This window comes from Trichosurus vulpecula, chromosome 5 (genome assembly GCF_011100635.1).
Source record: "Trichosurus vulpecula isolate mTriVul1 chromosome 5, mTriVul1.pri, whole genome shotgun sequence".
Lineage (NCBI taxonomy): Eukaryota > Metazoa > Chordata > Mammalia > Diprotodontia > Phalangeridae > Trichosurus > Trichosurus vulpecula.
The window spans coordinates 70,661,764-70,686,878 of NC_050577.1; the positions used below are offsets into that span (position 1 = coordinate 70,661,764).

A 25,115-nucleotide genomic window follows, 5' to 3' on the forward strand; every position below is an offset into this window, starting at 1 on the left:
ACAATCCGTTATGTCTGCCCCGAGGGGGAGGGGGAGGGGCCGGAAGGCCAGGGCCACCACAGGTGAGATCTAGCCCGGGCGCCCCACCTCGCTCGTCGTGGTCACGAGGGGCTTCTTGTGTGTCCCTCCCCCCCGCCCCGCTTTCCCGTCCGCGGATCCGGGGGTCCTCTGGGTGTGCGTTGTGTGCGACAGCTGTCAGACCCCGAAACCTGTCCACGTGACAGTCCCCCAGCTGGGCTCACGGGTGGGAGGGGAGGCAGCCCGGCTTAGCCCCCACTCCCCGCTCTATGAGAGGGCGCTGGAGCTCGGCCCCGAGCGCGGCGGGGGGGTGGGTAGGGGCTCGGGGAAGGGAGGGGGCACACGGGACGTGATCGCGGGAGGGGGTGGCTAGCGCCGCTTCGTTCGGCTCGCTCTTTACCTTGTCCAGCCCAGGTCCCGGCCGTCTCCCGCTTCCCCGCCACCCCCCGGGTACCTGAGGGGGAACTTTTCCCTCAGCCCCTCAGTTGCAAAGCTCGCCAGCGCCCACCGTTGCCGCAAACCGCCCTCGCCCTAGCAACAAGGTTCCGGTCGTAGAGCGAGAGCCTCTAGGTGTAAGGAAGGTGATGTCGTAAAGCCGCGAGTGTCGTAAACCAGGTGCGGTGGGGAGCCCGGGGAGGGGGGGAGCGGGGGGAGGGAGGGGTGGAGGCGGAGGGGTGAGGGGGGGGAAGGGGGAGGGAGGGGGAGGAGGTGACTCGAGCATTTAGACACAAGCGAGAGGATCATGGCGGATGGCCCCAGGTGTAAGCGCAGAAAGCAGGCGAACCCGCGGCGCAATAACGGTGAGTCCGCGGACGGGCCCGGGGAGCGGCGGGGCCCAGGGCGAGCCCGGCCGCCGGGGCGCGCCGGGGGCTGAGGAGGGAGAGCCGGGCCGGGCCGGGGGGCCGCGGGGCGAGGGACGGGGAAAGTCGAGTGGGAAAGTAGAAAGTAGTGCTGGGAGCCCCCCGCCGCCTCTTGCTCTGCGAGCTGGGGCTGGGGCTGGAGCTGGAGCAGGAGCCGGAGCCCGAGCCCGAGCCGAGCCGAGCCGCTGCTCCTGCTCCTGCTCCTGCCCCTGCCCCAGCCCCAGCCCCGCGGCGGCTGCCTCTGCCTGAACCGTTAGCTCGGCTCCTCTTACCTGGCGTCTCTCCGCCTAGCGGCTCCCGCCGCGCCTGCCTCCCTGGACCGTTAGCCGCCGCCGCGGCCGCATCCCCAGCCCCTTCGGGGCGGCGGGGCCACTTCTCGGGCTCCGGGTGGAGCCGCCGCCGCGGCTTTTCGCACTTTTTCTCCTCTCTGCCTCTCTCTCCAGCCGCCCCCCTCCTCCTCCCTTCTCAGCCCTCCTCGGTGTCATTCTTTCGCTACCCGGAGGCCCCCGGGAGCCCGAGGAACAAACTTGTTCCCTGCGTCCCCAGGGGCGAAAGTGGCCCCCCGCCCCTGCACCCGCGCGGCCGGGGGGGGGGGCGTGCTGTTTGCCCGGCCTGGGGCGGGGGGTGGCGGTGCTGCTGGTGGTTGTGAACTGTGTTTCTGGTGCGCCAGGAGGGGCGGGGAGCTGCGGCCGCCACCACCCCCCCCCCCGCCCAGCTCCTGGGGCAGGGGCCAGGGGGAGCCCGAAGTTGTCTCTCCCGAGTGGAGCGAGCGGATGCGTGGGGGAGGCTGCTGCCCGCCCGCCCTGGGTGGTGCCCGCGGCCGTCGGGCAAGTTACCTGGCTCGGGAGCCCCGGCCGCCCCGGCGTTGGGGGGCACGTGGGGGGACGAGGCTCGCTGCGGAGGGGCTCGCTGAGCGTGTGTTCTTGGGGAAGTTGTTACCTGGGGGAGACGCGCGGAGCCGAGCGTGAAGCTGTCTACGGCTCGGGCTCGAGTTGGGGCCGGGGGGGAACGGACGGACGGACGCGGCTGCCGCTGCAGCAGCAGTGCTTATTGATCAGGACTGATTGGCGGGCGAAGCCCCCCGCCTCCCCCCGCACCCGGGGCCAGCCCGAAAGGAGCCCGAGCCCCGGGGCAACTGCCGGCTCCCGTGTAAGTTTCTGGCGTCTCCGCCCGAGCCCTTCCCGGCCTGAAACTGCCGTGGCCGGGCGGGCAGCGGGCGAGCCCTCCTCCTCGGGCTCCGCCGCGGCTGCCCCCGTACCTGCGTGTCGAATCAGGGGTGGGGACGGCGTGGCCGAGCGGCCGAGTCTATATAAGGAATGACACGGACGTCGCAGACCTCGGGCCGGGGGCTGTTTTGGGGGTACGTGGGTTCTTTCTAAAATGAGTTTGAGAAGGGGGAGATGGACGCGGCGTGCCTGTGACAGAGTCTCTGTCTCCTAGAAAATGGGGGGATGTGCTGAAGTAGGGACGCTGGTCTTAGTCCCCCGTGGGCTGTGGAAGGAGAGGCTTTGTAACCTTTCCTGCAATTTGAGGTGTTGGGGGGGGCGCTTCCTGTCTGGAGACCGGGAGGAAGCTCTAAGCTGCTCCTGCCAGCCCTGGGGCGGGCTCTACGGAGACCAGAACTTGGATTGCGGTTCCTGCCCATTGATTTAATTAACCATCGAAACACGTAAATAAACGGCCTCGGAAAGAACGCGCGAAGTTGCGGTTTAAAGTTGCGTTATTGTGCCGCCGCCGCCGCCGCCGCGGGCCTGGGGTGGCCGGGGGCGGGGGGCGCGCGGCCGAGGCCCGGCCCGGTTCGCTTCCCAGGCCAGGGAGTGCCCCCGGCGCGGGGGCCGCCCGAACCGCCGCAGCCGCCGGGGCTGGATGAAAGGTAAGTTGGGAGAGCGCGGCGCCGTCTCCCCGCTTACGGTGTGGGGCGTCCGAGGAAGGGGCTTTTCTTGTTGCTGACGACATGTGTGTGACATGTGAGTCTGAGCCACCAGTGTCTGTGCAGCTGCTGTAAACATGTTTACCTGCACGGGAGGGAGAATGGAGCTGCTCCTCCACATCCCGTCCTAGGAAGATTCTCCTCCCGAGGCATATCAACAGATGACCTAAGGGGGAAAGGCGTTCGGGAAAGGTCTGCGGGAGCCTGGGGAGAGAGGCCGGCTCGGATCGCCGCCGCAAATGGCAACTTGTGCAGGTAGACACAAAGATGGGGCTGAGTTTGTGCTGCCGGCGGCGTGTCAGCCCCCTCCTGTCTGCCGCGTTGGTCCTCCGGGGACGCCTTTATTTACCGCGATGCCTGTCAGTGTTTTTCCTTTGTGTTTAATATTAGACAAACAGATTTGAGGCTGGTTAGCGCAAAACGATGTGTCTGCGGCATGCATCACACAGAAAACAAAAGGTGTCTAAGATAGTACTGTTACAGGTACCTTCCATTTTCATCACTTCGGGATCCTAGCGTCGCATCTTTTTCTGTTGTTGTTCTGAAATGCATTTCATTCGTAGACAATTAGCATAGCTGCTTTCTAGGCTGTAAATAGCGATGTATTTTGCGAATTAAAAATGAGCTTGTCATGCCATTGCAGTGAAATCTCAGGATGGGCACCGGTTAATATTTCTTAGCAACGCAGTCATGTTTAAGTTGCAGATATTTTCTGAGGAGAACTGCCAGTAAAAATATTAACCCTCAAAGGCGTATGGTTCAGAAATAAGCGTTGATTACGGTGGGACGTGTTCATAAAGGTACTTAATTTCATTTGTATGGAAATAATTTTTGTTCATTCTAGATTAAGGAATAGCTGATTGTGATGCTTATGTAAAACATTTAAATTTCCTTTCTGGAATATCTGTTTTCGGGGGGGGGGAGGGGGCATGTAAAATAGGGGTATCGAGTACTGTTGCCTTGACAGCTAGTCAATCCGATTGAGTGGTGTTTGCCCATAGAACAAACCTTATGCAGTGAACTTTATGTTAATGCTGTTAGTTATCTTTAATGGAGATAAATTAGAGCTGCTTAAATTGATTTCAAAATGACCCTGGTTGCCGTGTTTATTATACGTATTTTAAGAGTTAAATTTTCTCCTTTCCCACCTCTTAGAGCCTTTTCTTTTGGAGAGTCTACTCCAGTAACTTAAGCCTGTCATTGTGGTTATTAACCGAGTGGAAAGGTACATGCATACGTTGGAGGCTCCTTCCTTGCTGTCTTTGGAATCCACCAGTAGAGGATGCTAACAAAAGAGATATATTGTACATGAGCCTTCTTACCTCCTACCATGTTAGAACCTTTAGTATTTCCATTTTTGTGAAATTATTTCACCTTATGCTAGTTTTAAGTAACAGATGTAACGTAACTGAAATGTGGATAGAAATATTTTCAGATCTAATAATCTTTACCTTAAAATTGCAGTAGGACCAAACTGTATTACTAGAAGGCCTATGTTCTTAGTTTTTCTTTATCTTATATGGTTAGGGGTGTGTGTGTGTGTTGGGAGTAGGGCTTGAGGACTTAATGACTTTGCCATATTTTTATAGTGTCTATATTTTAATTACAATTGGAGCAGAGCAAACATGAAATCTCATATGAAAATTCTAATAATGTAATGGTAACAGAGTGGCAATCATTTCTCCACTGGGATTTTTTTCCTTATGGGGAATTGTTCTAATCCTTGAAGTAAGCAATAACATAGCTTTTAAAAATTATTACTATGTCTCTTTTAAAAAAGTAAACACAGATTATATGGCAGTTAAGTTAACCTTAAGGTGTTACCACTAGACTTAAGACCTTAATAACTTAAGGATTCTCCTTTCATTTTTATTCTTCCTTGCTTGTCCTTGGATACCTTCTCCTTTTGATGATCCTCTCCTCATCTTACCCACCCCACCCCCATCCTTCTCATTAGGGATCATGTTTTGCATGGATTTAAACTGCCAATTGAAAGAAGTAGTGCTCCGAATCCAATAGAGTCTTACATAAAAATTGAAATTACAGTTTTTAAAATGCATATTCTGTTTAATAAAGTAATTACAGAGTCAGTGTGGTATGGGGATAGAGGACCATCCTTAAACTCAGAAAGTCCCGTGTTCAAGTTCTGTTTTAACGCCTACTGGCTGTATTATGACCACCAAGTCATTTATCTTCTTAGTACTCAAGCTAACTTTAAAATTCTTTTCCAGGGCTTGTCCATTTACATGCATGCACAGGAAGGGGGTTTCCCTTCTAGCTGTTCACCATACTAATGAAATCTCAGGTTTGGACCACTAAAAGTAACTCTCCTTGTACTTTGCATTTTTCATCAGTTGTATAAATATACTACTAATTTTTAAGCTTTTAATTTAGTTCAAATGTCTGAAATATCTAATTGCCCAATTATTGTAACATTGTGTAAATATAGCAACACTTTTAATAAAAAGCGACAGCTACACATTTTTTTCTTAAGATAAACATGAAAACTTAATACCATGAAAATATGATTTTTTTGGTTTTATGTAATTTTTCTTAGTGTGTCATCATATAAATAGTGTAGGCCTTTATAATTAGGTCTTTATCACCTCAGAGGCATTACTTAAACTTGGCGTTCTCATAATTATCAAGAGCCTAGCAGGAATTGTGGTGGTGCTGATCACACTTTTTTCTGAGCAGATGAAACTTATTATTTTTTTAAATGACATATTAATTGTAGCATGGAGTAAAATTTCAAATAATGCTTATTTCTAAAGTGAGACCCACCTTTCACTGATGCATGTTATTTAATTTAGCTTTGATTGATCATACTTTTTCTTCCCATCTTTATCAACTGTTGCTAAATGCCATCATGCCTTTCCACTCTAAATGTGCCAAAGGATCCTAATTAGCAATGCGTGATTTTTAATAACAGCAACATTACTTATTATTGTGGTTAAGCTTCTTTTATTGTTTTTTTTACCCTTTCCTGTGTTAATCACGTCCAAGCATGTGAGGAGAGCCAGATGTAAACACAGATGCTCTGTCATGTGGGATTACATTGGTTACTCCTCAGGTACTTTGTGTACTGATTGTAGTGGGGGAGGTAGAAAGCAGCTCTGCAGGTGTTAAATGCAGATATGCACCTAGTACACCAAAGTGCGGAAGGAAAGTTCTAAGGTCAGGGGCCTTGGTGAAACTACCATCTACAAACAGGGTCTTTACTCATTTTACGTGACTTTGATCCATGAAGGCGAAACATTTGTGTTCTTTATGCACAGAATAGAAATAAAAAATAAAAGTGGAAATAGAATAATTGCTAGAAATTTATCTTAAATTTATAGAACAAATAGATGAAAATGGATTTTTTAAATGATTACTGTGTGCAGAACGCTGAGTTAAACCCTGGAGATATGTATATAGCAAAGCAAGACAGTCCATGCTGTCAAGGAGCACACATTCTAATGGGGGAGATAATAGGCATTAGAAATTTCAGCTTCAAGTCAGATGAAAAGGCCCCATGGTCCTCGGGGATGTGACATCAAAGCAGATGGCAATGCATTTCCTTTCATGTAATTTACCCTGATAAAGCCATGTCATTTTTCTGACTTATAACCATTTGACAATACCCAAGCCTTGGGAGGTAAGAAATCTTCTTGTTCTGGTCTTCAGTGGCTGGGGCTGCTGAGGAGTCAGGGTTGTGGCACCTGCAAAGGCAGTTACCAATTTTCCTCTCTACAGAGGTCACTTTCCTGGATGATGACTGCTGGGACTGGACTGGAAACAGGGCAGGTGCTTTGTAGGAGGCTGCTATTTCCAGGTCTAGCCCTGTATTACTGAGGCTCTCTGTTTCTTTTGAAGGGTTCATTTTTCAAAAGAGACTATCTGAAAGTCTAAGTATACTACATTGAGACCTTGATCCACGATTTCATGACCATTTAGGAGGATGAGCCTGGGTTTTGCTGATTCATGGGACCAGAAATCTAGGACTGAAGATGCCTCAAAGGGTAGTTAGTCCAACACCCTCATTTTAAAAAGGAGGAAATTAAGACCCAGGGAGGTGAAGGGTCATACAAGTTGTTTGCATCAAATGAGGATTTGAACACAAGCTTGTAACATGGATTCAGTGATTTACACTTTTGTGATTTTACTCTACCAAACTTGATAGAGTTTATCTGTATAGCATTATTATTTGTACCAGGATATAGTATTTGTGATTGTTCATTTCAGATATTAGTTACCTTTGTATTTCTTATGTAGTCATTTTAGCTAAATAATTCACAATCACAAGGTGTTTGACATTTCGCTGCTTCCTCTTTAGAATTGCTCTGAGCGTAGATGTTAATTATTCCAGTTGTTTTTAATGATGTCTTAGTATAGCTTACTCAAAAACGTTGCTTTTTTAGGGGAAGAAATCTAATTTTTGGAGGACCTCAATTTCTGAACCCCAAAGTAACTTGAGCATTGCTTCCTTCCCCCTTTCTGTAAAGTAAAAAGAGCCTTTTATAATTAATTTATTGGCCTTTCTCATACCCTGGAAATGTAAAGAACTTTAGACTACTCTTATGTTCTTGTTATTTTGATTATGCTGATCTTTTCTCCCTATTTTGTTAAAGTTGTTCTTGGTCTGCATTGTCTTTAATGAAGTCATCATATTTCCCCAAATTCCTCATAATGAACTTTATGCTTTCTTTATTTAAAATTTATTATTTTTAATTTATCCTTACCTTTTTACTCATTTTGCCTGTTTAGCTCTATATGCTAATTATAGGGATTAATTTGATAATTTCATCCCTTTGTATTTAAAATTCTAAGCATGATATAAATAAAATGTCCTTTCTGGGCCGGTCTTTTCTTATTTGCATATAGAGTCAGAGTAAAGTTCTGGTTTTAAATAGAAAGATAGCTGTGTATTTAAAATCCATATGTATGTCCATAACTTGCTGAAAATTTCTGATTTTCTGATTCTCTTTTCACAAGAAACATCCTTAATATGTAATTTATCCTATCAAAGTGTAGACTGCCCCATTCAGAGTTGTCTTCCTGCAACAACACATGCTATATCTTGATTTAGGATAGTTTAGGATAACATTTAAACTAATTATTCTATTTTAAATTCTGTTTACTGAAAAACAATTTCAGAGTTGTAAGGAACTTCATTGACCGTTGTAGACTATAGCCTGAGGACCAGATCTGGCTCATAGCTGGTTTTTGTATGGTCTATGAGCTAAGAAATGTTTTTTTGCATCTTTAAATAAAGTTGCATTTATTGTACTTAACATTATTTGAAGTTGTATTGATTTACAGATGTTCTTCCTTAGGTCCGCTTTAATATCACAAGGGAGGTTTCAATCCATAAGGAAGGAGGTTGTTTGTTTTTAATTCTGAAATGATAGTGATATAAAGGTAAGAGTGCATGGTTAAGTTACCCCAAAAAATTACTGGGACAGTTGTTAAGATTTAGCCTCATGTATTTCAGAGATCACGGATCATAGATTTAGAGTTGGAAAGTCATGGAGTCCAAAACTCCTTATTTGACAAATGAGGAAACAGGCTGAGAAAGGGTCAGTGACTTGCCCAAGGCAGTAAATGTCTGTGGTAGGATTTGAACCTAGATCTTTCAGACTCCCAAGTCCAGCACTCTCTCCACTATGCCTTGCTGTCTCTCTTTCCTGAACAAATTTAATCTTGTGGATCATTTAGTAGAGAGTCACCTTTGATATGATTTAAAATAGGTATACACAGCCTTCAAAACACTTTAAAATACTGAAATGGATCTGTGGTCTTATCAGGGGGATGTTCTCGGCAGTGAAGCAGGTCGCATCCCATCCAGGCTTGTTCATCCTTTGCAGCTCCGGACTACGGCCTCCTTTAAGTTTTCCATAAGAAGCCTACTCTGCTGGTGGGGCCCTTCTTCTCTTTCTCTTGGCATTCTGAGGACAGCTGGGGAACATCAGTTCTCCCTGACCTCCCTTTTGCCATGTGCCAGGCTTATCTGCTTTTTAATCACACATGCCTTGCTTTGATGATGTCCTTTGCTCTGGTACTTCGTGTATTCATTTTGTACTCATCCTGGTTAGATGGTTAGGGCACACCCTTTTGAGTGATTGTCATTTTTGGTCCAGATAGCTCTGTAATGGCAATCCCCAAGTTAGAGCATTTGTAGGACATAATCATACGGCAGAGGTTCTAAGCCTAGAGTTCATGAACTTGGATGGAGGTAAAAATTCCTTATTTTTACTTAACCTCTAACTGAAATGTAGCATTCCCTTCAGTTATCTAAAAACATTAGTCTGATGAGTTCCTAGGTTTCACCAGACTGATTGAGTGAGCCGTGACCCAAAAAGGTTAAGAATTCCTGACCCTGGGGAGCCCCCCTCAACTTGGACTCTAGGCATACATCTAGGCACTCCAAGCCTACATCCTTTTGTTTTATGCCCTGTCACAAAACAAAAGTCTCTGTCGTTATATGTTTGCATGAATTTTGCATCATTTTGATGTGTCCATAGGAGACCTCTTGTTGGAAAAAGAGGCTTATAAGGAAGTAGTCTGCTCAGCTAAATGGAAAGGCTTTTTAAAAAATTAGTCACCGATACAGTGTGAAATTATGTTCTTTCCATCGTTTGATGACTTGTGTAAAGAGAGGTGGTCTTCCGTGAAAGAATACTTAAGGAAGCCTAAATTTTCCCTCATTACCTGTCATTGAGAGACAGGCTATCAAGTTTAAAGCTATTAATAATGGCTTACAGCTGCACTAAGACTTTTGGGACGTCCTATGTGTATAACAATCTCAAAAATTTTTATAGATGGAAAATCAGGCCCATAGAGCTTAGTTGTTGATGACTTCCTAGTTGATTTCGGAGGGGGTCATGATAACGTCCAAGACTTTTCTCATACCTTTACCTTTCACTTCCTGTTAGTTTGTGGATCAGTGACGTCACAACTGTTTTTTCTAATACAGATCTCTTCCTTGATGTTCCTTTCATCTGACCCACCCTTTTGTCCTGACATTGTTCTCTTTGGTGTAACTTCTACTTCATCTCTAGTTAAAACCATGCCTGAGGTATTACTGTCCCCAGTGTGGTGGATTCACAGCCATGGATGGTGAAAATTATTTGTCATAAAAATCTTTGCAGTTCTTTTATATCCATCTGTTTGTTGACCTTTTAGTTTCATTCTTAAGTTCCCTTTGCTTAGTTCTGTCTCTTATCAGGCTTTCTTCAAACTGGTTTTTACCCATTAGTGCTTCTCAGTCTTTTAGGCAGTGATACTATTCACAACTTGTACGTACATATCTGTATCTATCTTCATTCTAAATCTATGGTGGCCTTTGGCCGCCGTATCTCTTGACTAGTAAGGCATTTAATAGGCTCCTTCAGCCTCCCCAACATGGCACTTGACTTACATCTGTCACATGTGAAGTTATTGTTAGTGATGTCTGTCTTTTCTTATGTCTCTATCCCATTGTTGGCATCACCAACTTGTTTAGGACACATTGACGTTGCATTAATTGCATGCCTTATCTTTTTCTCATTTTATTCTTCCAGCTTTGTACTTTTATCTTTGCTCTGACAAGTCCATGATCCAATGTTACATAGAAAGTTATTTCTGAAATGATTCATACATTAGAAGCAAATCATTTCTTGACTATTAAAATAGAATTTAATTTCATTTTTATGATGTTATTTTGATACTCATCATGTTCAACACCTTTTGATGCTTTTCTCAAAAATTATTTTTGTCGTTAGCGATGTCTGATTCTTCGTGCCCATTGCGATTTTCTTGGCAAAGACACTGGAGTGGTTTGCCATTTCTTTCTCCAGCTCATTTTAGAGATGAGGAAACTGAGACAAACAGGATTAGGTGACTTGCCCAGGGTCACAAAACTAGTAAGTGTCTGAGGCCTGATTTGAACTAAGCAAAATGAGTCTTCCTGACTCCAGGTCTGGCATTCTATCAACTAAGCCACCTACCTCCTTTTCTCAAAAATAATAGCTAGTATTTAATAGCATTTATATAGGCTTTAAAGTTTGCAAAACTCCTGCCCTTCTAAGGTATGTGATGTTATCCACATTTTATTAATGAGGAATCTGAGGCTGAGAAATTAGATAATTTGCCCAGGATCTCACACTTAGCAAGTGTTTGAAGAGGATTCGAATTCTGGTCTTCCTGATTCCTAATCCAACACTGTGCCATTTAGCTGCTTCAGATCAGCATAAGCCTTCTATGTAGTCTTCATGTTCATAATCACTCATTTCTTATTCCCAATCCCTATTTTTCAATTTATTTTTCATTTCTGACTTGATGCCATCACAGATTCATTTTAGTTTTGTTTTTTGTTTTTGTTTTTTTTTTTTGTTGTCCTCATCCTCTTATTGATTGGCTCCTCCCAAGGCCTCCAGTTCAGGAGGGCACCCAGGCTAATCGGCCATCTCTTCATTTCTTTTTTTTTTTAATTTATTCATTTTGAACTTAAATATAAAAAGACAAAAAAAGAACATTTCTATGTATACAACAGAACATAAAAAGAGTATTCAATGTAAAACCATGAATTTCTATTTCACACACACTTTTCTCTTCATTTCTCATCAGGCTGCATTTTGGACTTTTCTACCATGCTCCAGAAATTTGATTCCTTCTGCAATTCATACCTCGGACCTCTGCTCCTGGAGGGTCCCTCTCTTTGACTGGATGGCTCCTCCTAGAACCTCCATTTAAGGAGGGTTCCTAGGACAATCATTTCTTTGTTTCTCACCAGGCTGTAATCCAGACTTCTCCATCATACCTCCTTTTGGGTATTTTCTCTCTTTACCCCTCCCCACCATTTTTTCAGCTTCCTTTTAAGTCAGAGGTTCCCAGACTTATTTGGCCTACTGCCCCCTTTTCAAAAAAAAATCACTCAGTGCCCTCCTGGAAATCTATTTTCTTTAACCCTTTGATGGTTTTTTTCTTAATTTGCATCATTTCAAAAAATAGAAAATATTTTTTTAAAAAATTAACATCTTAAATTTAATAATTTATTGTGAATTTGTGGGGTTTTTTTTTCCTGCACTGAAATTTTGATGCTCAGTATGTAACTGTATAGTATTGTGTTGTAAACAAGTCATTACATGCACATATTCCTACCTTTGCATGCTGGACTTCCTCATGATTGAAGGCGGGCTTGCCTGCCAACACTTGCTTGTTAAGACCTGTTGTCAGACTTGACAGCTGATTGGTTATAACTTGCATTTTGGGTGTTTATTTGGAAAATAATGTAATCACTATGACTTAAACTCTGTTGCACAACAGATTTTATCTTCTCTTCTTTTCTTATGTGTCCACCTCCCCCTTATTTTTATTCAATTGTCCACTTCCCCCCATTGCACCTGAGGCTGCTACCACCCTCCTGGTTCTTCCAGTACGCCCCAGGGGGCGATATGGCTCACTTTGGAAACCTATGTTAAATTTGGGTGGTGTCTTCTCCCATTAGAATATTAACTCCCTGAGGGCAGGGGCTGTCTTTTTTTTTTTTTTGCTTAAATTTGTATTCATAGTATTTAGCATAGTACCTAACATGAAATAATCAGTTAATAAATGCTTGTTGACTGACCAACTGATATCTGTTCTTATCTTTGCATTGAATTTGCCAAATATCAGTTCGTTCAGAGACCTTATTGAGTTCCATATAGAATTTATCTCTTCCTCCTATGTAAGGATGTTAGTACCTAAGGTATAATTATTCTCATGGTGATCTTTTTGAAAGAACTTATCACAAACACAACAATACTTACTAAACAAAAAAACTACCCAGTGACATTTCTTCAAGGCCTTGGTCTCATTAAACCAAAACCTTTTTATTTGCCTGTACGAGAAAAACCTGTGGGCTTTCTCACCATTTAGCTGCAACTACCTTGTGTCTTCTGATATTTACTTACAGTCAGAATGTTAATATTGATATAAGTCAGTTCTTCCAATAGTAAGTCCACTTATTTGGACGAGGATCTCTCATGTAGAGTAGTAACAACCAAGTTAAAGTTTATAGTTATTCTACATATTGTGTGATCTTAGTGCCCTCTGTCTCATCCACAAGGGTCAGTTTAAAATAAATGGGTTATGTTGAACTGAGCACCTTTGTATTTGTCTTTATTTCTTGGGTTGCAGTGGCCAAAGAATTCAATGCCAAGTAGCCAGCTTCCTTGTTACAAACCTCTCCATCCTTAACTTGATTGGTACTCAGAAAGCATGCTATATTTTTTCCTGAGACTATACTTGAAACCTCCTCCGGCTTTGTAGAAAGGTTAGAGTTTGCACTCCTTTGGAAAACCTGTTAGAAACCAGGATCATTAGTACACTACAGTGAGGTATCAGGATAGGACTTTGTGGAAGAGCCACATAGGAACAAAACAAAAAACAAAACATAAGAACAAAAAGAAAATTTACTGGAAAGGAAAACTAACAATTAATTGCTTATTTGCCTGACTCTCTTTAACAAATTTTATCAAATACAATAAATTTAACTGCTTTTAAGGTTCATCTAATAGTTTATTTAATAACCTAAAAATTTGTAAGATAGCCAAGAACCAAGCAGTAACCAAAAATAGTTTCTAAGCAAGTATGATACCTGAAAACATTTGTACTTACATCACTGTGGCTAATCCTTCCACTGATGTAGGTCACAGCCCCTCCATGCCTTAGTAGATTTGCAGTGGCTAAAATAATTTAATCACCTGTTGTCACCTGGTGACAAATCTTTCCAAATTTAGTTGAACTTGTCATGACAAATACAGAATTGATTGCTTGGCTTGTATTTAAAGCTTTGACAAGTTAGTATGATCCATCAGAGTTTTACACTCAGTTACGTATCCAATATAGCCCACTGTCCTGGCTACAGCACGAGAAAGGTATGAGAAGAGCTTGTTAGCAGAGGCCTTAGAGGAGCAGAAATTGATAGGAGGAAGCTGACTTGTGTTGGAAAAAGCACTGGATTTGGGATTCCAGTTCTGCCAGTTAGAAGTTAGGTGGCCTACAACAGATCAGTCAGCTTTTCTGTGCCTCAGCCCCTTCTGTAAAAGAGGGATCGTGATACTTGGACTTCCTACCTCACAAAGTTGAAGATCGAATGAGATGATGCACAAAAAGCACTTCTTAATAAAGTACATATGTGTTTGTTGATGGTTGTCATTTTGTGAAGCTCATGAAAGATGACAGTTCTCTCACATACAGAGCCCTTAGGCAGAGCCTTATTTTTTATATACAATTTTTATACTTTATGAATTAATCTTGCAACTCTTGGTAATTAGGTGCCACATATGAGGCAGGCTACTAAAAGCAGGCACACAGTGACTCCCCCAAACCACAGCTAACATAGAGAAAGGGGGACCTCTAGAGGTATGAGGTTTGACTAGTTGACCTCTAAAATCTCTTCCAACTCCTCAATAAAATTTCACAGAAAAACTAAGGGAAACAATAGATAGAAGAATTTTAAAGTTGAAGCATTCTAGGGCTCTTTAATGTTGAGAGAAATACCTCTGTGTTCTTTAGTACTTCTTGAGGTCATTTCTGTATTATAGTTCTGTTAAACACAGGTTAAAGGTTAATTATATTCAGTTTCTTCTATTAAGGAAAAATAGTATATAATATTTTAAAAGATTTAAACTTTTTAAAATGTTTATTACTTGAAAAATAAGCTTCAGTTATTTGGACAGTTCATTTATTTGGGACCTTATTCCCAATTGATGTTGGAAAACTTTTTTGATAATTATTCCATGTCTACATCAGTAAACTGCTAAAGGTAATATATCTGGATTTGATAATCTTTCATGATCTGCTCATGGATAAGATTAATAAAATGGATAGTATGTTAACATAATTAGGTATATTTTTGTGGGAGGGAGAATCACTAAGAGGATGTGTTATAGAGAAGGTTTCACCACTGGGTGAAAAGTCACACAAGTATCATAGAACCAAAATTGTAAGGAACCTTAGACATCCCCTTGTATATGCTGTTTTTAAAATTTCTCTGGGTCCCAGGTAACTCTCAAAGAAGGTGCTGTTGGTGTTTCCTCTTTGGTAAATTCCCTCTGTCAATGAAAGCACAGGTACAGCCCCTGGCTCTACCTTCAGGTCCCAGGCTTCTTGACAAAAATCTGCATAACCCATAGTGCAATGGGCTATCTAGTCCTTACTCTTTCTGAGCCTGAAAGCATGGGAAAGAAAGTAAGGCAGGGAGGCTTATAGCTGCTGATTTCCTAATAGAACTGCAGCATAGGGAGGAGCAGGGGCTCCTGAAACCATAGCAGGGCAGGGAAGGGCTTGGGCCAGAGGGTATGGGGTGTCAGGAGCAGCTGCCCCTTAAGTGTTGCTCAGAATTCAGCACCTTGGGTAGACCTGAGAAGTATTGATGAGAAAATGATGGACAAGATTAACAGGTTGTTGAAGAAAATATCCAGACTATAAATGCTTATTGTTTTGTTTTCATGTAATATGAACTGCAAGTTCTTGTTACATGGTCATCAAATGAGCTGTTCTGATTAGTCAGAGATTCTGCTTATACTATTATGATTTTTAGGGAATTAGAATGTAACTCTTTATGCCAAAGTATTTTGAATATAATTCAACATGTAGTTGCTGAGTCAGAGGGCACTTTGTTTTTATGGAGCCTCAGGACAGTCCCTATGAACATCAGTTATCATTGTACTCTCTTGTGGGGCAGAGAAGGAGGTCCAAACCTGTAATCTCTTCAGTGTGGGCAACCACTGGGATGGGGGCACTTGCAGCTGCAGGATCTCTCCCACAATGGCAGTGGGTAAACTTGGAGCCTTGGGCATGGAGCCAAAAGAAGGCAGAGATTGCATTGGGCCTTGCAGTCCAGACCCCAAGGCCAAATCTCTGCCTGTCAGCTCATGCTGCCTTTCTTTACAGTGTCCTATAGATGCCTGAAAAGATGAGCTAGTAGAGTTTATCAGCTTATTTACAATGTGCTTATTTAAATAGAATAAGAATATTATTAACAGTAACTGGACTGAGTACATGCTTCTTGATGGTCTTCACACACATTTTCACATATATTATTGACAGTGAAAGGGTGCTAGATTTAGTCAGAGTACTTGAGTTCATTTGCCGGCTCTTGGACATAATATGTTTGTGACCTTGGTCAAGTCACTTGAGACCTGGGCCTCAATTTCTTTCTTTGTAAAAAAAAGTATTGGATTAGATGATCTCTAAGGACAGTAAATCAAACAAATCTTGTATTTGGTGGCTGAAAGCCATAGGATGGGGAAGAGTGTAAAAGGGGCAATGGTAGATAGACATTCAGCTACCAGTAGTCTGAAACAGTAAGTGACGTTTCTTCTTTCTTACTCTTTCACCCTTATTTATATTATATAATAAGTCATAATGCGATTATGGGTCATTAAATCCTTATAAATTCTTTGAATTTCACAAGTCAACATTATTACATTATTTAGGGTTTGAAATGGAAAGATTTGCTGGTATTCCTTCATATTTTAGCATCCTCACATCTTTTTCCTTAACACACGAAATGAAAAAGGAGCTTTGTGCTAGAACAGCTTGCTTGCCCGTGGAACTTGGATATCTCATTGGACTCGTGATCTCAAATGTGGTTCCTTCCTCCCATGATTCAGCTTGCGACCAATGCATGCTTTCTCTTCTAATTAGGACTCTTTGTTTGTGGCACTGAGGATACCCAGGGTGCTGGGGCCTTCCTCTAATTCACTTGACATTGTGGGGATACTAATGCAGCATGGGGGCTTTTCATTGATTATCTCTCTTGCCATAGGACCAGCCACACCCCTATGAAAATCTTTGAAACATGAGGCAGTGGCATTTGAATTGATTCTTAAAGGATAGGTAGGATTCCAGCAGGAGATGGTAAGAGGAAGGGCATCCTGGTTAGAAGGAAGGAATGTCGTGAGCAAAGAGAAAGGTTGGCTAAAATTTGGAATTCTTGCTTGGCTGGAATTTAAGGTCATGAGCGAGAATGGAAGGAGACAGGGCCATCCAGATTATGGAGGCTCTTGAATGATGTAAGATTTTAAATTTTGGAATAAAAGTCAGTGGTCAGTCATTGAATGTTGTTTTGCTCTATGTCCACCAAGCATCCAAATGATAGGATCAAGAGTTGTGCTTTTATAGAAAGGATAGTCTGGTAGCTGTGTGTAGGATAAATTGTGTGAAGAGGAGTGGAGGGGTGGTAGAAGCAGGGAAGCTGGGTGTGAGACCACTGCAGTAGGAGAGGAGAGGTCCAGAGCCCCTCAAGCTAGGTTAATAATGGCTTGCCACGCAAGGGAGGAGATGGAGTGGAGGTAGAATTTCAGCAAAGAGTGGAGAAAGACCTCAACTCCAAGAAATTGAGCTGGGATTCCTGAAGAGATCATTAACATCCAAGGAAGACAGGAAATGGAGCAGGAATGAAATTGACCAGAGGTTCCACAAAGTTATAGATTCTTTTGAGGCGTACTTGGTATTCTCAGTACTTACTTTGTATTCTTAATGTGTTTGATTCAACATAAACTGATTACATAGGCTGCTTTAAATTAGATGCTGCTTTAAAAATTAGATCACCACACTTGTTCCAGATCTTTAAAATTATATGTTTCCGCACTATTATGGCACGTATTGTTTCAGTGTTATTATGGTGCCTAAATTAAGTGAGTCCAATAAAGTAGCCTAGATGTTTTAATATGCACTGAAAATAAATAGCATCTATCTAGTGTTTTAGGATTTTCAGACTGCTTTACTTACATGTATCTCATTTCAATTATTAAAAGCTCTATCTGCATGTCAAAACTTTTAAATTTAAAATAAAACAAAAACCCATTAGTTTGAAAACCTACTGGTTGAGAATTTCTATAATTCAAGCATAACATAAACAATTATTATTGAGTAAAAGTTCAGAATAATATCTTCTTGGAATTTGAGGTAAATCAAGTCCTAAAATCAGCAGCTTTTTCAAACCTCAAACTCAAGAAATTAGATCTCTTTACCATGCCACCAAAAGACCTTGCCATTGTCAAATGGTTCAGCATCCTAAAAAGATATGGTTCTACTATTGGATATAATGTTAAACATGCAGAATTACCATCTGCTTTGCTGTTGTACCCTAAGGACCAATAGGGCCTTTTTCTCTGAGTTGGAACCAAAACCTATTAAATATGTTGTCACCTCCATTAGAATTTGAGTGCTTAAGACCAGGGACTCTCTTTTCTATTTTTATTTCTAGGATTCAACACAATACCTTGCCCATAGTAAGCACTTAATAAATTTTTTTCCTCATTCATTCATGTCTGGATCCAATTATGCAATCCTAATATATTTAGGGAAAGTCCAATAATTTAATTCTGTTATGTTCAGGGAATTTTATATTTGATCAATCTCATGCAAAGTTTATCTTGTAAATTTTAATTTTTTATAACATTGTTTTGCTTGTTATGTGTTTAAACCTTAATTTGTTATGTATATTATACTACAAAATAATAAAACTGCTCTTCTTTGATAGCGTTTTATAACTAACCCTTTTATGATAGTCATTTTATTGTCTGGAGCCTAGTTCCATGACTTACAACCATGCAACAACTCTGGCAGATTATTAGTATTTAAAAGGTGGGCCTTTGTTTCTGGAAGAAATTGGGGATCATTAAAGGACCTTTGCAGTTTCATGAAGGCAATCCCAACCCCTCTCCCCCTCCTGTTTAATTCTGGTTGCAACTCATTGTCCATTCCTAGTACCTGTATAAGATAAGCTTTATATATTGTCCAGCTTTGTGTTATAAGTTGGATAATGGTCACTTTTCATCCACTTGTTTTTTCTATCTTCATAGTTAGGCCAGAGTCTTGATTGGTTAGCATGTCAGTATGAGCAGGCTGCAAGACCAAAACTTTTAGAAACAAACTGGAATATAGACTGTAATCAAGGAATTATATGATTTTAAAAGACAAATTGGTTCTATAGTAAGAATGAAGGATAACTGGTAGACTGTGTTCTCTCCTTCTAGTTTTTCCGATGTCAAAAGACCAGTATGTTGGGTGGATGTCCACATTTATGACAGGACACAGGGCAAGAGTTGCACAAATGAATGGGAACGGATATAGTAATCTGTGCAGTTAAAAGGCACACCCATATGGATAAGACCCGAGAGCTTTTTGACTATTTTATCCTATAGACTTTTCATTGAGACTTACTAGCTTTTAAAAATCCCTGCCATTTTTCTAAATAGGTTTGATTTTTTTTACCAACTTCAAAAAGGTATTGATTTGGTCTATATTAGTGGGAAATTTCATTGGTAATCTTCTTGGAAGTATAAAAAGCAGATCAAGGATACATTTGATTTTATTTTTTAATTTTTTTAGGATTAGAGTACAATAATAACTGTCATCTGTTCTTTACTTATGTGATGTGGAATCCAGCTTCTCTGTCTAGTATCTGAAGAAAGTATATATGGTGAAGTTAGGGGCACTAAAGTAGGAACCATGTTTTTCTACAACCACAGCCCCTGAGTTTCTGGCAAAACCTATTCTGCTAGATTTAGATTTTTTGGCTCCTCTTTCTTGATGAACCTGGGTAATGATATATCCAGTGCTCTATAAAATGGGACATTGGAGTGCTTGCCACATATTAGCTTCCTAGTTAGTCATCTTCTGTGAGAAAGGTGACATTATCATGTATTCATTCAATAACCATTTATTACTGAGTAACAAATGGTAGTCCAGTGGTGGGTAATGGAGGAGGTGAAAAGATAATTGAAGACATTCTGACTTCATGGAGTTTACAACGAGTGCATGGTACCAGTTGTGGATTTCTAAAAATTTACCAGATATACATGTAACAATTCTCAACCAAAATAATTGTGTTTTCCAGATGAGTTCAACAAGGGTTCAGACAAAGGTGAGAGCAGAGTTAACTGGAGCAGTAGGGTGAGTCTGATGGGTCTGGAGCTAGGATATCTGAGTGGGGGAGGCACTATGAAGTGGGAACAAGGCAGTCATTCAAAAAGCATTTTTAAGCACCATCCATGTGCCACACACTGTGTCAGACAGTGGGGCTACAAGTACATAGAATAAGATAATCCTATTTATGCGGAACTCACTTTCTAGTGGGGAGACAAGTTTGTATGTGTGTATACACATACACATAATATACATACACACAAACTAACCGGGTAATTGGAATTTCCTTTTTTCCTGTCCCAGATGTTAATTCTTAATAGTCTCCTTTCTCATTTCTGCCTCCATTGCTTTTCCATTGGAAGTGTGGAGCTTGCTTTAGAGCTGCTAGCACCCTTCAGTATATCTCCCAAATGCATGGGAAGATGTAATTAGTAACCAGGTCTTTTTGGTTCTTCTTTTCCCAAACTAATGCTTAAAACTCAAACCTGAAACTTGGACGTCAGACTATTAAATCACACAGGAAACTAGAATGTTATTAGTCACCTAGTCCAATTCCTTCTTTTTACTGGTATATGGATTATATGAGCCCACAGAGATTACAACTTGCTCAGGGTTGCACAAGCAAGTTGGAAGCAAAGTGTGGACTAATGTATGGGTCTGCCAGTTCCCAATAAAATAATCTTTCCAGCATACCATCTCACAAGCACATTGTCTTTTTATATATTTTGTGTATTGTCTTTTTATATATTTTAGTTTTTGAGATGAACTCCCTATCTCATCCAGCTGGAAATCTAGTGCCACACCTGTGGCCTGATCCCATTACTAATCAGCATGGGAGCTTTGACCTATTCAGATTTTAACTTATGTTGGTTCGCCCCTCCTTAGCATGGTGGCCTCCAGACTTACTTGGGACACTTGATAGACTTTAGCTTCCCTGCGGCTCAAAACTCATGAGATAGCTCATGCCATCTACTAGACTCAGCCTCTGCAGTGGCAGGGATTACAGGTGGGCACCACTGTCTCTGACAGTTTGGGTGTTTAACATTTTTTATTCTAAGTATTGAGTTCATATTGACCTATAATTATCCCAATAATTTATGCTATGGTTCTACATAATGGAACGAAATAGGAAATAATGTGGAAAAATCACCTAGTTATGATAAATGAAAACTCTATTTCAGTAACCTGATAGCGGTATTTCTTTAGGACTAGAGGGAACCTGCTAGTGTTTGCTTTTCATCAGACTATAAGTATAGTTCAAACCATATTGTAATAAAGCTTATCTATATTTGGAAAAGGAATGATGTCAGATGAGGCAACTGCTTGGGTTTATCATTTATTATTTATTATTCAAGTGCTACAGCACTTGAAAAGTTTGATGTGGTTGGCATGGATAACTTTGTTAAAGTACCTTTTTAAAGAATCCAGTCCTTAAAAAATCGTACTTGCTTAAAATAAAGACCTGTGACTATTGAACTAGAATAGAATTGAAACCCTCTCTGATAGTATTAGTCCAATACCTCTAGTTCTCTAAATAGATAGAACATAATTTTAATGTAATTCTCAAGGGAATCTCAGTTTTTCTCAAAAGTGTTTGATAATAGGTATGTGAACCTGAGAATATTACAAGGAGTCATATTTTGAAATAGGAATGAGAGTCCCAAAAGTAGTGAAGTGTAGCTATGTTAGGACCAAAATGCCAATAATTCACCTGCTCCTTGTTTCAGACTGAAAATATTGTGAGGAAATGATGAGTGATATAGTCTAGTTATGTAATACTTTCTTTTCGAAAGACAGAGCTACAAATTTTAATAAGAATGAGGTGTTAGAATTAAATAAGTTTTAAATCACAGATGTGGAGCTTAGATTAACGGTCATTAGATATTCTTTATTGTGTCCTCATATACCAGGCCTTGGAGGAAGAGGTAAGATTCTATGATTTCTTAAGAGTTGTAAGGGTCCTCTCAGATTCACCTAGTTCAGCCTCCTGCTACCCATGAATCCCCTCTAGAACATACATAGCAATGCAGCCTCTATTTGAATGCTTTCAGTGATGTGTCTCACCAGGCTGTCTCATTCTCCTTGGAACAATTCTAATTGTTCCCACTAAAACTGAGCTGAAATCTGCTACAGTTATGTCCTCTGAAGCTATATGACTTAAATCCTTTTCTTCACTTGAATATACCTATAATATCTCCGCTTCCATCCCCCCACCCCTTTAAAATCATCTCTTCACCAAGCTGAACATGCCCAGTACTTTCAGCTCTTCCTCATATGGCACATTTTCAAGATTTCATCATCCTCATTGCCCTCTAGTCTGCTAATATCCTTTTAAAGTTTGGCACCCAGGATATTCTGTACAATATACTGTATATTGGCACATAATATACTGTGTTCTGTGCTAATCAGAGCATACCTAGGGTGCAAAGATTATCTCCCTTATAATGACATTACACTTTTTTATTAATATGCTTTAAGATTGCATTAGCTATGTTGTTTTATTGATTATTTGCAACTTGACTGCTGGCTTATAAAACAGTCCTGAAGAGCCTTTATAGGATGGGAATGGTTTGGGAATGCTTCAGAGAATTTCCACTCTGGCTCTGGAGAGGAAGATACTGGGTCATAATGAAGTGTATGTGTGCGTGTGTGTGTGTGTGTGTGTGTGTGTGCGCGCGCACACATATACATGCACATATATGTATGACTCAGCAGTAGCATGAATAATTACTTTGTGGGAAAAGTGGTGTTAGATGTATCCTAGGAATGGCACCAGGGAGTAAGGATTTTTAAAATGAAAGTGGAAAAGAAGGATCCCATGTAAACAGCATTTGAGAGGAAGAAACAGTATTGATGCTTGGTTAGACATGAGGAGCAAAGAATATTGACCTCTTCAGAGCCTCTTCTTTGGGATAATATCTCTTTGTAAAGCCTTACGCCCAGTTACGTAGAAATTGTGCTGTGATCACTAGCTCTGGCTATTGCTGCTCTCTTTTTACTGTTGTGAGCTCCATGCAATGAATAATGCTTTTCAAATAATTGGTTTGATATGGATTTGTTGTTCATCATATGAAGTGCATCGATGCTACAGGCTTTAGTGCTTGAGGGAAAATGTATTCTTTAATTTACCTCTGTGCTAAATTTGCCTTTACATTTTTTTTAGAAGAGATAGATTTCTATTTAATGTATTTGAGGGAAGTGACCTATTTTCCCTTTGGAGTTAAGTACATATATGTTGTATACATGTTGCAAGTATTAAAATAGAAAAAGGCAATGGCTACTGAATGCAAAAAAAAATAAAGATGTGTGAAAATATAGGCTACAACTATCAAATTCAGACAGTTCTTGAAAGTCTTTTGAGATCAAAGTGGAGTCTGCCTATCCCCTCGACTGGCACGTGTTTTGTCTACTTTCTTTACTCCAGGAAGTAAGCTGAATAATACGTTGTTTAATATTACCTTGATTTCTTCCTGAAAAGAAATGTTTTTAGGATTTAGTCATGTATAAGAGTGATGAACAAGAATTACATACTCTGCACAGAATTTTGGGGCAAATTTGCAATCTCTCATGTAATAAGCTGTAGATTGTTACACAGGATGGTTGATAGTAAAGGGGCAGAATTCTCTGTGGTCTCAATATTAGAATTGGACAGTGAGAGTGTTCAGGTATATCCTGAAGAAGGAAATCACCAACAGCGTTAGATAACTTTAGAATCTGGGAATTGATGACTGACTTGAGTTTAGTTTAAGTATGCAAACTTGAAATAAACAGAGCTTTTGCTTTCTTGATAGTTGTTAATTGTTGGATAACTTTATGTAGGATATAATTAATACAGCTTTAAAAACTGATTTTGTATAGATAATAGACCACACATATGTGTGCAAGGAATGTTTTATTAAATAAGATGAGAACATATACATTGACGTTTTGCTATTTCACAGTTAAATTTTGGTATTAATGTTACATCAGTGATGTTCCAATCTTTCCTCTCCCAAAAGAATCCCACATCTTTTCCTATAGTAATTGAGTAATATCTGTGCTGATTTGTGTGGCAGCTGGACTTGATTCTTTTTCTTCACAAAGATAGGAAGACAAAACACATTTATTTTTATTTCTAGTGCTATCACTGCCTCACAGTTTTTCTTTTCCTCTTTCCCTTTCTCTCCACCATCTTTCCCTTCCACTATTTTAAAGTATTTGCGTGCTTTTGTTTTAAGAAGCTCCTTAGAAGCTTTTTTTCTTTCTACACTTTGTGTTGAGACATAGTTACCTTCATTTCCAAAGTAAATTCTCATCAACTCTTAAATTGAACATTTTCAAAAGATTGATCTATGAAGTAAATCAGTTCTGTACATTGAACTTTAGAAGGACTACTAAATCTGATCTTTACTTTGGTTAACCAGGCAGGGGAACATATTTGCATTTTGATGATACTGTAACATAAGTTAGCATGGTAGTAGAGTTTCCCTTTTCTTTTAAAAAATGAATTTATTTATTACAGAATAATTTATTACAGAATCATATTAGAGATTGTCTGATACATATTTTAATGCTATTACAATTTACATTTCCTACATTTGGATTTTGTAGTTGGATGATTATGTAAATTTAAATTTTATATATTCTATAGGAATCTTTTCCACGTCTTTTCCTTTAAAGGATTATGAATACATGCTAAATAAAATATCCTAAATACTTTTGTAGGTTATTCAAAGTTATTTGAACATATAATAAACTACAATTTTCTCATATGAATGCATCTTTTGTACAGTAGATATAGGGTTAAAATTACCCATTTAAACCTTTGTAGGCAGCAGCTGATATACTGCTAAATGACCTTTGACATAGGAACCCATGAATGCCCCAAGTATGATTTCACTTTCACCACGTTCTTTGTAAACCTGAATGCTTGTCAAATCAGATGTGTGTTTAGACCTTTTCCCTGAATGTGCCTAGAGGGGGAGAACAAAGCTTGGGGTCAACTTGGCATAATCCCCACGTTTATCTTATTCTATTATAGTGAGGTATGGGGGCTGGGATGACTATTCTTTTTGAGGTGAAAGTGCCAGCAGCATGTAGGTAACTATCAGTCTTTTCTTCTAGACTTTTCCCAACATGGAGCTGGTCTCTTGTGATTTACACTCATTAATGTACGGCTGATTGATATGCACGATTACTATTTGTTCCACACGCTGCTGTTGTGTAACAGGCGCGTCAATTGCCTAATTATAAGAAGTCAACAAAATATACAGCCTTGGGCAGTAAATCTGCTTTTCCTTTCTCATCAAAGAAGGCAATGTTATCACAATGCTGTATCTCTTAAGAGGTGTTTCATTTAGTTGCATTAACTATTAAGCTAATTCTGCATTTTATGCTTAATGTATGGGTATGTAAAAATTTGTGGACTTAATTATCTTTTAAAC

The 25,115-nt window shown here is 40.7% G+C and overlaps 1 protein-coding gene across 2 annotated transcripts in view; it reads left to right on the top strand.

Annotated features, from left to right (window-relative positions):
• The first annotated feature begins 665 nt into the window (after nt 1-665).
• The window catches only part of ZEB1 (zinc finger E-box binding homeobox 1), a 210,662-nt gene continuing 186,212 nt past the window's right edge, over nt 666-25,115 (top strand). The window contains exon 1 of one of the 2 annotated variants that reach the window (XM_036759422.1): nt 666-818. In XM_036759422.1, coding sequence (XP_036615317.1) covers nt 761-818 — 58 coding nt within the window. In that variant the 5' untranslated portion in view covers nt 666-760. The remainder of the gene's footprint in view (nt 819-25,115) is intronic. The other variant, XM_036759423.1, reaches the window with a different exon arrangement.